Source organism: Arachis ipaensis, chromosome B5 (assembly GCF_059453495.1).
Source record: "Arachis ipaensis isolate K30076 ecotype BB chromosome B5, ASM5945349v1, whole genome shotgun sequence".
NCBI classification, from domain to species: domain Eukaryota; kingdom Viridiplantae; phylum Streptophyta; class Magnoliopsida; order Fabales; family Fabaceae; genus Arachis; species Arachis ipaensis.
In genome coordinates this window covers 123,750,945-123,767,568 of record NC_142440.1, presented here as the reverse complement: position 1 = coordinate 123,767,568, position 16,624 = coordinate 123,750,945, and the positions used below count along the sequence as shown (strand labels likewise).

Below are 16,624 nucleotides of genomic sequence, written 5' to 3'. Positions count from 1 at the left end.
AATTATAGGTTTATCAACTCTCACACACTTAGACAAAAGCAAGTTCTCATGCTATACATTAATGAAGATAAAGTTAGGGGATGTCAACCCTCATTAATTACTCTACCTAATTCTACCTATTTCTATCTACTTAATTAAAATAAATCAATTTCTAAGAAACATATGAACATATAGGGCCAAAAGCAATATAGCAATCAATTCAATCCTATTAATCTATTTCAATTCTAAAAAAAAATTACAAACTTGCAAGATTGAGCAATCAAATCCTCACTGACGTGTTTACTTTCTTATCGCTCTAGTATATATGGTTCAATTTCTCAATTCTCTTCTAACATAGCTTTTTAAGACTTGTTCTCCTTCTAACAATCAACAAATATTCAATGCAAGTATACAAATATCATGAGAACTTTAGAGGATTGTAATGGAGATAGGACAAGGTGAGGATATATTTAGTTAAGTGGATTAAAAATTTAAACATTTGATTAGTTTAAACTTGCATCTAATCTATAACTATATGTTCAACTTTAATACAAAATCCTATTACTATTGTATTTTGTCCTTTATTTTTCACACACACACCCATGCATTCTTAATTAATTCACATCACATATTCACTTATTACTCCTAGGAATGCCATATAGAACAATATTTATTGCTTTCATTTTTTTTCTTTTTTTTCCTTCTATACACATTTTTTTTTTTTTTGAATATATGCATATGCTTTCACAATATAACGAAGGTATGTGTTTTGCCCAATTTCCATAATTTTCAATCAATATACCCTTTTTTCCACCAAAATTTTCCTTTTTTTCTCATTTAGATTATTCAACATCCACTAGTTTAATCTAATCAAAAATCAAATTAAGAGCATTCATGATTTTTTGCTTAGGAGAGTGTTGTGCTAAAAATTAAGAACAAAGAAAAATTTATTAAGCTCAAAATTAGTTAACAATGATAGATGGATAAAATAAGATTATTTAGGTATGTGAGATTATATGAAACAATAGTCTCAATCATATAAATACATGCATACACAAGATATTGGACATCAAAAATAAAATAAGTCAAAGATTACAATTGTAGAGAAAATAATACATACAAAAATGAAATAATAGTTAAAAGCATACAACCACACATTAAAGGCTCAAGGCTTACTAAGTTGTGTGTTCAAACTTTAATCTATGTTCCATAATCGTTGTTCAAGCAATTTAATGAAAAAAAAAATTCTAATTTAAGTTAATAGGATGTCCTAAAATTATTTTTCTGGAAAATCTATTATTCTAACTAAGTACCCTAAGATTTATTTTTTTTTTTCTAGTTGGATGAAAATAAAATTCTAAATTTTTTCTCTATTCCCTACTATTCTCAATTTAACAAATTCATAAAGAAAAAAAAACCTAATTTCTATCCTCTATATTCATCCAATCACAATTAAAAATAAAAAGATGTATATACAAATTATATTAAATAAAAAGATGGTACTAAAACTAGAATACAAGTTATATACAAACTAAAATAATATGCAAATAAACTATATAAGAACTCAAAATAAAAAGATATATATACAAATCATATAAAATAAAAAGATGGTACTAAAACTAGAATACAAGTTATATACAAACTAAAATAATATGCAAATAAACTAAATAAAAACTCAAAGTAGCAAAATAACTAAAAAGAAATCTAATAATAATAATAATAATAATAATAATAATAATAATAATAATAATAAAAAGTAAAATATGCAAGTGTTTGGAATGAAAGTTTTTAACCAAAAGGTGAAGCTATGAAATTTTTTCCACACTTAAATGTCGCATGGTCCTCTGTGCGCTAACTAATTATGCTTTCCATTATGGGTATCCTCTGCATCCATGTCCATTGCTTGACTCTCGTCCTCTGAGTCATTCTCATCAGTCTCTGGCAAGTCAAACTCCTCAAGGGTTGGATCCCACTCCTTGCTCTATTTATTGATATTCTCGTAGCATTGCTTGCTTTGTGTAACACCTTAATATTCAAATCCTTATGCTCAAGTCATAAGTCAATGATAATAAGGTGGTACAACTCTTAAGATGGATTACAATACATATTTATAGATATAATTGAAAGGAAGTATTAAACGAGAAGGCTGAAAAGGAGTAAAACAAAATCACGAACGGATAATACTCAGATATCGATAAAACAGAAGATAAAGCGTGATCGAAAGTGATATAAGGATAAAGCAGTAAAGAAGGATAAGATAATGACAGAATATAGTTATATAATATAAGTAAATAGCCACTAGTCGCGACCCGCAAAGTTTAGGCCGGCTAGGGTATAAAATAAAAGCAGTTTGACAACAATATCTCCTATCTCTCCTAAAAGATACATAAAGGCCTCTATAGGTAAGTTTTCAAAAGAGTTAAATACATAATATAAGTTTTTCAAAACAAAAGCAGAGAGAATCTAAACAAAATAAAGCAAAAATCTAATGATCTTTGCCATCTCTTAGATGAAGCACATCTCACTACTGAGCACCTAGACCTACATCTGAAAAACAAGTGATATATATAGAATGAGAACCTCCAACCCATGTGTTCTCAGTACGGTAAAAGTGCCAAATAAATACTGCATACGACAACATGAACTCACTAAACAATCTTAATTCTCCACACATCACTATGTCCAGCTTAAATTATTTCTAATCCATAATCTTGGCAACTAACATAGATTCTAAGTCTAAGTCCACATTCTCCATCTTTCCTCAACACTTCATTCAACAGAATCATAATCATAACCAGCATCAACCCTCAGCGTCAACCAACATCAGCATGGGGGGATCTCTCAGTTGTAGAAGAACAAACAAAACTGACAAGTAATGGTAGATACAAATAATGCAAGTAGCATATAGTCATGTAACATAGCATATACAATTAGACAAACCAAAACAAGTAAGCAAACCCAAACAAGTCAAACATATACAAATGATGAATGCCTGCCCTATGTCCAATGATATCATTTGTCGGTTACATAGCCAACCCGACATGTCCTGGTAGCTAACCATTGAACAATCCCTGCGAGCGTGCATCCCAAGCTCAAAATTATAATCATTTAATATATATATATATATATATATATATATATATATATATATATATATATATATATCCATGAGTGAGAGCTCATCCAGAAAGGTATAAGTGTCCGGCCACACTTGCGACACAGGGTCAACAGAATCTCGGATCTCAACCTGGAGCAAGTAGAACCGACCCACTACATCTACCCAAGGAAATCCGAAACTCAGATAATTTTACAAATCTCAAATCATTCTCGACTGGGAGCAAGTGGGGGCAAGTATATCAATGCCACTACATCTTGTAACACCCTAAAATACACATCCTTATGCTCGAGTCATATGTCAACGATATTACGGTGGTACTACTCAAGATGGAACAATAGTAAGTATATATGTGTGTGTGTGTGTGTGTGTGTGTGTGTGTGTGTGTGTGTGTGTGTGTGTATGTTTTTTTTTAAATGAAATAATTAGTAAACGAGAAGTCTGAAAAGGAATAAAGTAAAATCACGAACGAAAAACACTCTCGTATATAGATAACAGACGAAAGGTAAAGCGCATTTCATAAAGCGATAAGAATAAGATAAGGACAAGATATATATATATATATATATATATAACATAAGTAAATAGCTACTAGTCACGACCTGCAAAGTTTAGGCCGGCTAGGGTACAGAATTTAAAACTAGTTTGACAACAATATTTCCTATCTCTCTTAAAGATACATCATCGTCTCTATAGGCAAGTTACAAAATAAACATTTGTGTACATCATATTGAAGGTTTTTCAAAGTAAACAGGAGAGATTCTAAAAGTACAAAACAGATTCAAATAAACTTCTCCACCTTCTAGACGAATCCAGCTCACTACTGAGCACCAGGACCTGCATCTGAAAAACAGATAATATATATACGGAATAAGAACCCCTGACCCCTGAGTTCCCAATACGGTAAAAGTGCCAAATAAGTACAATGTACTATAACATAAATTCACTAAGCATTTTAATCTTCTTACCTCGTCATATTCATCCTAAGTTCTCACCAACCCATAACTTAGTAACTATCATAGGGGATTCTAATTCTAATCCAATATCCTTCATACTTTCACTACCTTCCAACCAAATAATCTAAAAACCGAACCATCCCTCAAGTAATTCAACTTTTATACAAACACAAATAATATAGACAAGTAATGCACAAGTAAGGCAAGTAAGATAATTAGCTAATAATCATGAAACATGTACAATTAGGTAAACCAAAGCAATTAAACAAACCCAAACAATTCAAACATATGCATATAATGTATGTCTTTCCTACTGGCCGTGAGCTCATGTGTCGGTTATATCGCCAGAACCCGACACATCCGGCAGCTAACTCAGATATCATCTCTCTGACATGCCTCCACACTCTTGGGATATAGTGCCCGTCACACTCTCGGGATATAGTTGCTACCACACTCATGCGATATAGTATCTGTCGCATTACCCGGAATAAAGTGTTCCCACACTCTTGGGATATAGCGCCCGTCATGCTCTCGGGATATAGTGCCCGTCACGCTCTCGGGATATAGTGCCTGTCACACTCATGGGATATAGTGTCCGCCACGCTCTCGTGATATAGTACCTGCCACACTCATGGGATATAATGTCCGACACGCCTTGCAATAGAGAGAAACTCAAGATACTCATCAATATCAGCCATCCCTCAATCATGTCTCATAATCACATTTATTCATTCATATCTATCTTAATATTCCACACTTCCTCAATTAATCAATCATAGCCACAATCACTATCTACTAGGGATATAGTGCCCAGCACACTCTTGGGATATAGTGCCCGTCACACTCTCCAATCACACTCACTATTTATCATACCGCCCTTATACCCTCTCTCGTACACTCACATTTCATCAATTCATATCTCAATTCAATCTCAAGTTCATCATTTATCATCATCATCATCCTTTACATCTCATTCAACATTTTCATCACCTCATTACTTAGTTACTCACTTTATCCACACTTTTTAATTCAAATCCCCCACTTCAAAATCTCTCTTCACCTCTAAGTCACCATCCCTTCCTAGTTCAACCCCCTTTCATTACCATTACAATTCAATTCTATGCTCTTAGAGAGTAGAAATAGAGGTTTAGAAGTTTCAAATTATGTTTAAAATTACAAAATTCAACTTGTTGAAAAATAGGACCCTGCGTATGCAAACCATGTCCTGCGTACGCGGAAGTGTAATTTTTCCCATCTCGCGTACACGACCTTTGCTCGCATACGCGAGTCTTGTAACACCCTAACTACCAAAACTCACACTTCCGGCTGCGCAACTCTGATAGTTTAGACATTACGACGACTCTTATACTATTAAATACTAAAATATGGGCCTGTTTAAAACTTTAAACCGCAGAACCGATCCAAAAGATACTTTTGCTATACAACGTACATCCATACATACAATACAACTTACAAAAACTCATAAAGAGTACATCCATATATATATATAAATAATATTACGGCATTAACCAATACAAATCCTATCCCTCTTACAGCATATATCAAGATAAAGGCGAGGGTTCAATACACCATAACTAAAACAATACAGAGCATCTCAACAACAACTAAATAAACTTCTCGTGACTTCTGCGCCTATATCCTAATAGGGGAAAAATGTGGTGGGGGGGGGGTGAGAACATCATCCTCGAAAGGGTTCTCAGTAGAGGGTTTTTGGGAATTACTATAATAGGATACGTGAAGATAAACCGTACCAGTGATTAATAACCGTCTTATGCCTCTTTTCAAAAACAACGGTTTACAATAAAAGTAAAGTCGAAAACCTTTTCTGAAAGAGGAACCGTTCAATTCTCAAAAACATTAAAAGCCTTTCAAAAAGGTTTATCTATGCTGATCCAAAATAGCCTTTCATACTTTTCCAAACCAGAACACAAAACCAAAACCAACCATCGGTCTATCTCATTTCAACCACGGCCCTCGGCCCAAACAATCCAACCAACAATCTAATCACCACAGTCCAACAGAATCTCAGTAGCAAACACAAATAGGAAAATGCAAGCACAAGCAAACAGTTATTGCAAGTAGAACAATTAGCAGTTAATCACAAGTAGTCACAAAGGCAAACCAAGTACAATATGCACACCCAAACAATGTCACATAGATGCATATGATGCATGCCTGTCCTAGTGGCTGATGATATCATCTGTCGGTTATATAGCCAACCCGACAAGTCCTAATAGCTAACCATTGGACTGTCCCTCTGTCGTGCATCTCCAACTCGAGTTATTCTCGATCATTATCATGATCATAATCATAATCCATATCCAACACCCTTACTGGTGTATATTCACGGGGGCGATCTCATCCGGGGCTTTCACAGTGCCCCACCACCCTTACGACATAGGGTCAATAGAGTATCAAGTCTCAACCTGGAGCACGTGGTGGCTAGCCACTGCTACTACCTAGGAAAACTCGTATCTCAGATAGTGAAAGTACAACATTCACATTTCATTCAATAGCATATATGCATTTCATACTTAGTCATAATTCAATAATGGCACCGCCGTAACATGGCAATAACTCAGCCATCCGGCTCATGGTTAAATCCATAACCAGCCAATGTTCATAATCATACACAGCCATTCCGACCCATAACAGAACAGCACTTCCACCATTCAACATCATCAAATTCATAAAATCGACATTTAAGCCATAAAGCACTTTTTCTCAATTTATTTCACTTTAAAATCAATTTTCAACTCTTTTTAGCCTTGGCTTTAAAGATCTCATTTCTCAAATCATCTCAGGCTCATAAGCCACTTTTACTCAAGGTAGATTCTCCTTTTAAAACAAAGCCACCATCGGCATTCTCTTTCCAAAACTTCCAAAAACATGGCAAGGTAAGGATTTATTTTGAAATATTCAAAATCATCCATCCAACAACGGGATTTTATATCAAAGTTCATCGGCAGAGTCCCAAGTCTTTAGGGGAGATTAACATAACTCATTTCCTCAAATTCACTTAAAATCATTAAAACCATGGCTTCCTGATTTGAGCAACAAAATAGGATCTAAGCCAAACTGAGTCATGTAATCAATTACTCTTTTCAAAGAAGTTTTCTTTACTTAGACAAAAACTAACTTCAACCCCATGAGAAATTCTAAAGCGTTTCAAACTGTTCAGAAATTATTTTAATCTTACGAAAATGCAGAACTCAAGGAGTATTTAAAACTTTTTCCAAAATATTTTAGAATGAAACTTGTCAGTAGACATTCAGGTTCTTTCAAAGTCACTGAAACTTCTCTAATTAAAACCCTCGAGCCAAATTCAAAGGCATAAACCCTTTTCACATTTAAAACAGTCTTAAAGCATAAGTTTCATCTAAATAACTTGTTCACAAGGAAAATATAATACTTTTCTTAAGAAACAAGACTAAATCACAATTTCCTTTTTAATAATTCATTTCAAAAGCATAAGTCATCCCTTTCTTAATAATTCAGATAAAATAGTAGAAGCCATTAACTCATAAGTTTCCGAATAACATTTCAGTAAAGTCCCGGATTCTACCGGAATTTCGGCAACACCTCCCCTAAAACTTGGACTTTGCCACCCAGTTCGGGTCCCAACAAAACAGTCCACAATCTTTTTCAACAGCCCAAAATTCAAAATCAGTTCAACGCAAGCCAAATCCAACAGTCATCTCAATTTGATATTTCAAGAAAATCGTTTCAAAATTAAATCATTATCAGCCGAATAAACTCATTTCTAAAGCTTTAAAGAAACGGTTCAGCAACCATCATTTATCAAACCAGATCATTTAAAGCAAACCAGGCTGAATTCAAGAGTGTATTCTATTTTTCACATTCTCAAGAAAATTAACTCAAATCAATTCTCAACGGATTAAACTCGATTTCAAAGCTTTAAAAGAATCAACTTCAAAAGCATTTCGTTTCACAAAGCCACACAACAATCGAGACAAAATCAAACCATACATAAGGCCGATACAATCACCAAATACATATTCTCTCACCTCAGTATCCATATGTAATAATTTCAATATATATAAAAATATAGTTTTCGGAAAGCGCCCCTACCTCAAAACGCAAATCCATAACCCAAACATCTCACAAAGTCCTTTCCGCCTCAACCTGAACTGACGGCAACCAAAATCTCAGCTCCCAGCCACTTTCGCAATAACCATAACAACTCTAATCGTAACATATAATAACCGAAACTCAATTTTGTAGCAATTAACGCCATAAACCTCAACGTGAGATTACAGAACAGTAACGAAAGGGCTTTCAAATCGAAAAGCTTACCGAACCGAAGAAGGAACGGCTGAACCGAAACAGCGGCGGTCTCCGAGCCAGTTCGGCGGCAGCTCAGCAGCCACCTCAAGCGGTAGCGGCAACAAATTCCAATGACGACAACTGGAACCAACACGCAGTGACTATAATATTCTTGGAATTCAAAAAGGACAGAAACCACAATTAAAACCCTTACCAGAAGAGTTCTCCGGCGACGGAAGCGAGGTTCTCCGGTGACAGAAACGGGCAAAAGCTTCGGCGGTGCTAACCGAAGCTTGCCGGCGGCAGAAACGGCGGCGATAGCTCCGTGCAGTGGGTTGCGCTCCTGCACGCGCCACTGGCCCGCATCTCCCACCCTCAACATCGCGCAACTTCTCTCTCTCCTCTGGGCTCTCTCTTCTGCGACGGGAAGGGCAGCGGCATCCCGGCTCCTCATGCGCGGTGGTCTGGCGCAGTGACGGCGCGATAGAGTCTCCCTCTTTGTCTGCCTTTCGCACGACTCCTCCTTCTGCCCTGAACGGCGCCGGTGGCGTCCTTCTTCCTCGGTGCTTGTTGGCAGTCACAGAAATGGCGACCACAAACCCTAGCGGCGGCGGGTCAGTCGCGATGGAGGCACGGCGACGACGACTGGGAACGCCCGATCTCCCCGTCCTTCCTCTTCCTCCCTCGCGGCAGCTCTCTGTCTCTCGCCTCAGGCCTGACTTGCGGCAGCGGCTCGTGGTGGATCGACGGTGACAAGCTCAAGGTATGGCCTCCCTCCAAACCCAGCGATGACGCAGCGGCGGCGGTATTGGGCTCCTCGCCGGCACCGCTCCTCCTCTCTTCCCTTCCCCCAATTTCTGCCTTCCCTTTCTTTTTTTTCCTTCATTGGTTTCTCAAGGAACAGCGCGTGTTTGTGTTACTGATGGGGGTTGGGGTGGTGGCTGTTGGGTTTGGGGAATTAGGGTTTCACTATTTTGAAAATTAGGGTTAGGGTTAAGCTAGGGGTAGTTTTGTAGTTTCAATTAAAAATAGGAACAATATGGTAATTGAAACCCAAATTAAATCCAACTCTAAATATATATAGAAAATACTATTTGTTCATCAATTTTATAAATTACTTTCATAACTATCAACTTTATAATTTAAATATAGAAAATAATCCAATAATTATAAAATTGGATAATAATCATAACTTATCTCAAATTCAATAAATCAAAACTTGCCTTAATTATCTTTAATAAAATAATTTCTGAAATTAAAGCTATAAATAACTATATGATTTGAGACTTGATCATAATAAGACTTTTCAAAAGTTCTAGGTCTTACAAGTCTCCTTGGTCCGAAAGGATTTCTCGCGTCACGTGAATGCGCCCACATACACAAGCACGTCTGGCCGAACCAAACGGCCGCGTTGGGTGTGACCTCACGTACTCAAACCCTTTAGAATTCCCAAAAAGTTGCTAAGTATTGCAGAAATTTCTTTTTCTCAGCCAACTTCTGATGCGCATAACTCTTTTGTTAGAAATCATTTTTAATCCGTTCTTCAAACGGCGTAAACTTCACGGACTCAATTTTCAAATGAAATAAGTTTGGAAAGGATTAGAGGTCCGGAAGCCGAGTTATGGCTTGCCGAAGTTCAATCAAAAATCAAGTTTTCATTCAAAATCATAAACCTCCATTTCTACAACTTCCTAACTTATTTCCCAAAATTCCATGCTTCACAACATTACCAATCAAATCAATTCCTGTCCCAAAATATACCTAAACAATTTTCATTTATTTCATAACCCATCGTCATCCAAACTCATCAAATTCAACCCCAACGGTTCATACTCAAAACAACATCATATTCAATACATTGTCTCATCAACCTTCCACTATACTCGTATCATTAACCAACACAACAATAATTCACATTCAACCAACACAACATAACTCATAAGCAATCTTATAATCAATCCTCAATATTCACATACATATATCAATATATTCAAATATACCATTCAAGCTTAGTTCTAGGAGCATCTAACCTAGGAATTCACATCACACCGCACGGTACCTAAATGAAACTTAAACCGTACCTTTAGCCGATTTTTCTTAAAATCCAAAGACACTTCAAGGTCAACGTTTCTCAAGAGTCCACAGCCTCAAAACCTCCCCGAACCGAATCTCAGCCATCAAGGTCCAATATTCAAGCTCCTAACATCATCAATGTACTCCAAATCAACAATATTCAATCTAATCCCATAACATATCACTATAATCAATATTCAAGCTTGCTAATTTACAAATCAACAAGAGCTTGAGGTTCTTACCTTATTTATGCATCAATTGAGCAAGACTCACTTATTTTCTCTAGTTAATTTGACCCTAGAACATCAAAACAACTAAAAATCTCAACACCCAAACATTAAATTTTCAAATTTGTGAAGGAGATACTGAGAGTGGGATTGAGATTTTCTTACCAAATTAATTAATGGATTTTGTAGAGAATTTTGAGACGAACGCGTGGCCGCTGACGACTCGTCAATCGGAGCTCCGGATCAAAAGATATGAAAGATTGAAGTTGGACAAGGGATTAAGCTCTCACTCTCCTTTCCCGTTTGCTTCAACGTGATTCCCCTTTTGTTTGGGGAGGAAGAGCCGAAGCTCTTCACTTAAATGGGTGTTCGGTTGGACCTTGGGTCCAATATAGGCCCGATTTATTCGATTTAGTCCGTTCGACCCAATCTTGGATCAAATTCTTTAAAATTAATGTCAAAATTTTTATTTTAATTAGTTCTATCTCATTAAACTATACAATTCTATTTTTTAATTTTTTTTAAACAATAATTTATTTATTTATTAATTATTTATTAATTTTGTGAATTTTACACATCTACCTATACAGATGTATTAAAATCAGAATCAAACTCAAATAAACAATCTCATAATCATCATCATTCTCATTATCAATCTCATAATCATCAACATTCTCACTTAACATCTTGTTCATTTCTCTCAATCTCAATTACCCTATGATGATTTTTTTTTTTTTTGGTACTTAACTACTGTTGCGTGTTTTGCAATGTACTTGTACAATGAATTACAAGAAATAGTAGCATAGAAGAATTATAATGGTCTAGTTTGCTACTGCACAATTGTTTGTTGGATCTTTGACTTTTAATGAATTTATACGTATTGAAAATTTTATAGAACGTAAGATTGTTTTCTTTTGTTCTACTGATTTTTTTAATGCAGAATTGCATAATTATATTCTTAGTGTAAAATTATATAATTTTATTTTCAAAGTGCAGAATTACATAATTCTATTGTTTAAGAAAAAAATTTAACAATGTTAGAGCATAATTGCCAAATTTTAATGCAGAATTTTAATTTCTAAGTGCAAAATCAAACAATTTTAGAGCATAATTATAAAATTTTAATGCAAATTTATAGAAATACAGAATTATAGTGTAGAATTATAGAATTTTAGGATTTAACTTTTTCGTTTAAGTGTAGAACAACACAATATAATCAAATATGTTGTAATAATATAGCTAAAATAAAACCTATTGCATAACATAAGTGCATAATTGAGAAGATCTGAATTCATAAAACCAAAAGAATGAAGAGTACAATTAACAAGGTATGATTCTATCTGTACATTTTTCTTATTACAACTAAGGATTTATTAGTTAGAGTTGTGTTATTTATAATTTATTTTTCTATTCTCTATTAATTGTTCTTCACTCTCCAAGTCCTAGGTTATTGTTAGTGACCTTAGCTATTTCCCTCCCATCCTCCAAAAAAATACAATAAAATTAGGCGTACAAGTTCTTTTAAATTAAGTATTTAATTAAGTCACAACGTGCTTCTTTTTCAAATATATGTACATATGCATTGTCGCTATTACTTCTTTTTGTTCCTCTTCTTCTTCCGTCATTATCATTCGTCGACGTCAACGTGGTCGTCGTCTTTTTCTATTTGAATTTTAATGCACATAACATAAATTTTTAAAGGGCCACATGCCTAGAATATTAACATAAAACTAACAAAATACGTATATACATGTCTAAAATATTGATATCCAACCAACAAAATACATACAACACAAAAATTTCAATACACATTACACAAATTTACAAAAAAATAAATAAATAAATAAATAAATAATTTAAGAGTATATTTATCTTTTTTAAAAAAATTTGATCCTTCTCTCTAAATATTTCAAAAATTAATCCTTTTTAATAATTTTAATAGAAGTTCTTTTAATAATTTTATTATACTAATTTTTCCTTGATTCAAAGTTTAGGTTAAGAATGAAAAGATAAAAAAATGTATACAAAGAAAAAGAGTATATACATAAATATACATATGGTATGACTTCGTTAAATTTAATTACTAAAAATTTTAAAAGTAATTAATCCCTCATTCAGACATTTTAATGATTTTATCAACATTTTTAGTAGAGATACTTGATCCAATGAAACATAACATTAAAGCTTACACGGGAACTAACTAACTTTATTGAATTAAGACCGCCTGTTTTAAACCAAGCGCATCACGCAAGAGATTTCCCCAAAAACCACACGCGTAAAATATGGTTGTGTAAATTAAACGACCTAGTCAATTGACAATTATACACATACTACTCAATTTACAATTAATCAAATAATACAAATACATTTAGAAAAATTTCAAGAAAATATCCAATAGTGCCATTATTTTCTTTTTTCTTTTCTTTTTTTTCCCCCTTCCCATTAAACAATATGCACCAACCAGAAATCGCATTTATTTAACTTGTCCTCAACATTGAATGGTCATCACTACCCAAATACGGCTCGTCCGAGACAATAACAGCATCAGCATCCCACCAAGTATCCGCATCAGATTCCGTTACGTTGCCTAACGGCGTCAACACTTTCCTCATGTCACCAACCGTAACGCCGTAACGGCCTTCATCAGTGACGTAAACCTTCTGAACGCCGCCAGATTCAACCCGCACATTCTTTCCCACGCTCCGGCCCCACTCCGCCACCACCGTCGGCTTCCGTTTCCTGAGGCGCGTGTCCCAAATCTTAACCGCCAAATTACCACGCGCGCCCTCTCCGGCGGAGAGAACCACAGAGCGCGACGCTGCAGCCGTGGAACCCGACGGCTCATCGTGGATGTCGTAACCCGAAACGACGCCGTCCAGCCTCTCTTCGTAATCATCGAAATCGAGACCCAATCCAAACCCTATGCTGTCCCACAATTTCACGACGCTCTTGCTGTTGGCGATTTCCGAAAGGGAAAAAATATCACCAATGCTACGACGTCGTTTAAGCCAAGTGTTGTCGTTTTGATTCTGAACATCGTCCTCATCGACGACGTCGTTTCCATTTGCGCCTCTCACTCGAAAATACTCGTTCACTCGTTGAAAACTGGAAAACACGGAGAGTTCATTTTCGTGTCCGTCTTCAAACTCCGACGACGATGACAAGTCCGAAATGGCATCGTCGTTGTCGGAGCTTGTGTAATCATCGTCGGAGCTAAACGAGATTGAGGGAAGTGAAGGGGCTTTGTTGCGGAACCTGATGATGAAGATGGTGACTCTGTTGAATATGCCGCCAACGGTGGCGACTAGAGCGAGAATCAAAGCGCCCCATTTGCAGAAACTGTAAGCTATGGAAACAGATTGGATTCCGGCGATGGAGGTTGAAGTGATCTGAGAAGGGAACGATGGGTTCTGGAGTGTACTGAGACCTGCTTGGAGATCGTTGAGCCTGTCTATCAATGGAACTTGCATTTTTTATATTTTTTTATTTTTCTGTATGTTTGGGGTTTTTGAGAAAAATAAATGATGGTTTTCAATTTGAGAAGGTGCACCTAAAACAGTGACTACTGGAAAGAGAGAAATTTGTAAGGAAGGGGCGAGGGATATATAGAGGAAGAAACAACAAGGACAGATGTGGAACGATAATGTTAAAAATTAAATTTATCGATTATTAATTAATTATGAGAAAGAAAAAGCCTCGAAACTAACGAAAAATAATATACAAAATTACAAACTATTAATTGAAATATTAATTAATTTTAAACAACAATAGCCAATAGGTAATAGTTAACATAAAAATAAAAAAAATTATTTAGAGGTCAATATTATATATCTTATTTGAATAATATTAATTAAATTTTTATTTAGAAACTATAAAATATTTTTTTATAAGAATAAAAATATTTTAAAGCTTTAATAATATTAAATCTATAAATAGTTATATCATAAAATAATTAAATATTATATTTTGATATTTTAATCACTTATTAATAAAATTATTTTTTTATTTTAAAAATTAATAAAATTTATTATTTTTTATCAATTATTAATTAATAATATTTAAAAATATAAATCAAAATTATATTATTAAATTATTAAAATAAAAAATTAGATTAATAATTAATAATATTAATAAAAAATAATAAATTTTACTAATTTTTTCGCATTTTTTTATTTCTTATTAATAAAAATTAAGATTGGAATAAGAAAAATGGTTGGAGCGAGGGAAATAGGGAATGGTGATTCCACGTGGGACAAAAAGCAAAAAAAGATTGGGATGGCTGAGTCATGAGATGCTCTGTAAATGGTAGGACCAGTTTACTGGGAACAGGTCATTTCTCGAACCTGGAATTTGTGGTTGTTGAGGACTTAAGGTCACTGAATACTTCTCCTGTAGGATTTTGACACGTGGTGATAGGCCTTTGCCCTGTCTGTGTTTACAAATGCAATTATTAGCTGCCGCTTAATTGAAATAATTTTAATATTTTATTCTTTTTAAAATATAATTTTTAAAATTTAATTTAATATACCTAAAATTTGTACATATATATCTAATTATATATCGTTATATTAATAAAAATATTTTTTTATACTATTATTATTTGAATAATTATCCAAATAAATAAATACAATTGAAAAATTAAATAAAATAATTTACTAAGAATAAGTTACTTCTAACAATAATTTACTTTCATTTGTATATTTTTAATTTTTAAAGTGTCATGTTGCTAGGATTTTTTAAAAAGTGCCCTACTAGAATTTTTGAGGTTAATCCTTATTAAATTTTTTTTGAGTAAGTTTCATACGAATTGATAATGGCAACATCTGCTGTATTTCAAGAGTTAGGAGGAGTATTGAAGGTACTGGAGGAAGATCAAATTATTGAATTTGGGGAGGAGGATATAAAGAAAGGTTTGGAGAAGTGTACAAGAACTCTAGTTGGGAGATTAATGGCTGATCATAAGTTCAGTGCTGGTACGTTAGAGGTTGCTCTACTTGCGATCTGGAGACAGCCGGTGGGCTTCAAAGTTTTGGATCATGGTGGCAATGTGTTTCAATTTTTCTTTGAAAAGGAGATTGAGATGATTAGGATTGAGAATGGAGCTCCTTAGCTATTTAAAATTATATTCTCAACTTAAAGAGATGGAAAGGAGAAGATTCAATTGTGGAAACTGAATTCTTACAAGTGCCTATATGGATTCAGTTGTGGGATTTATTGAAACATTGTAAAACGAAAGAATTAGGTAGGAAGTTGGGGAGAGTGATGGGGAGAAGTGATGGATGTTGACTTATTTATTTTAAGAGGAAAAGAGGAGCAAATAATTAAAGTTCAGATTGGATTGGATGTCACAAAACTATTGCGAAGATCGATGAAGATTGCAGGGGGAGATAAGAAGGTGATCAAACTGCAAGTCAAAATATGAAAGAATAGGAAAATTTTGTTACTATTGTGGATTCTTGGGACACGAGGCTCACGGATGCAGCAAATTCCTTGAGGATTTACCGGCAGGGAAGGTTGAGGAAGAAAAATGGGAACATTGGGTCAGAGTTGAACAATTTGGAAGGAGGGTCAGCTCCCAAAAAGAGAACCAGAACCCAAATTCTAACCAACAGCCAGAGAAAAAATACCAAAGAGATAGAAAGCCAACTCCGTTAAGCCTGATTACGTCAGGGTAATCCTCTCTCCCCCTATCTATTTTTGTTCTGTGTAGAGGGTTTTTTCCGTCTGCTCCACAGAGGAGAACGGAGGCTAGAATTTTCTGATTTGAGACTGAATTCCAGATGCCCTAAGGTCAGTCATTTATTCTTTACAGATGATTCTATTTTGTTTAGTAAGGCGACAATGAAAGATTGCGAAAGTTTATTAAAGTTGTTTAAAGACTATGAAGAAGTGAGTGGTCAGATGATAAATTTAGATAAGTCTTCTGTTTCTTTTAGCAAGAACACTCCTCTATCAGTCCATGATCA

General features: G+C 34.6%; 1 protein-coding gene across 1 annotated transcript; it reads right to left on the bottom strand.

Annotated features, from left to right (window-relative positions):
- Nucleotides 1–12,970: 12,970 nt before the first annotated feature.
- On the bottom strand, nucleotides 12,971–14,280 carry LOC107643850 (uncharacterized). The gene has a single exon (XM_016347599.3). The coding sequence runs from the start codon at nucleotides 14,126–14,128 to the stop codon at nucleotides 13,136–13,138; it is 993 nt and encodes a 330-aa protein (XP_016203085.1). The 5' UTR covers nucleotides 14,129–14,280; the 3' UTR covers nucleotides 12,971–13,135.
- Nucleotides 14,281–16,624: the final 2,344 nt, after the last annotated feature.

What these genes read in the sequence shown, in the direction of transcription:
- LOC107643850 (XM_016347599.3), bottom strand. Translation starts at nt 14,128, where the DNA reads ATGCAAGTTCCATTGATAGACAGGCTCAACGATCTCCAAGCAGGTCTC.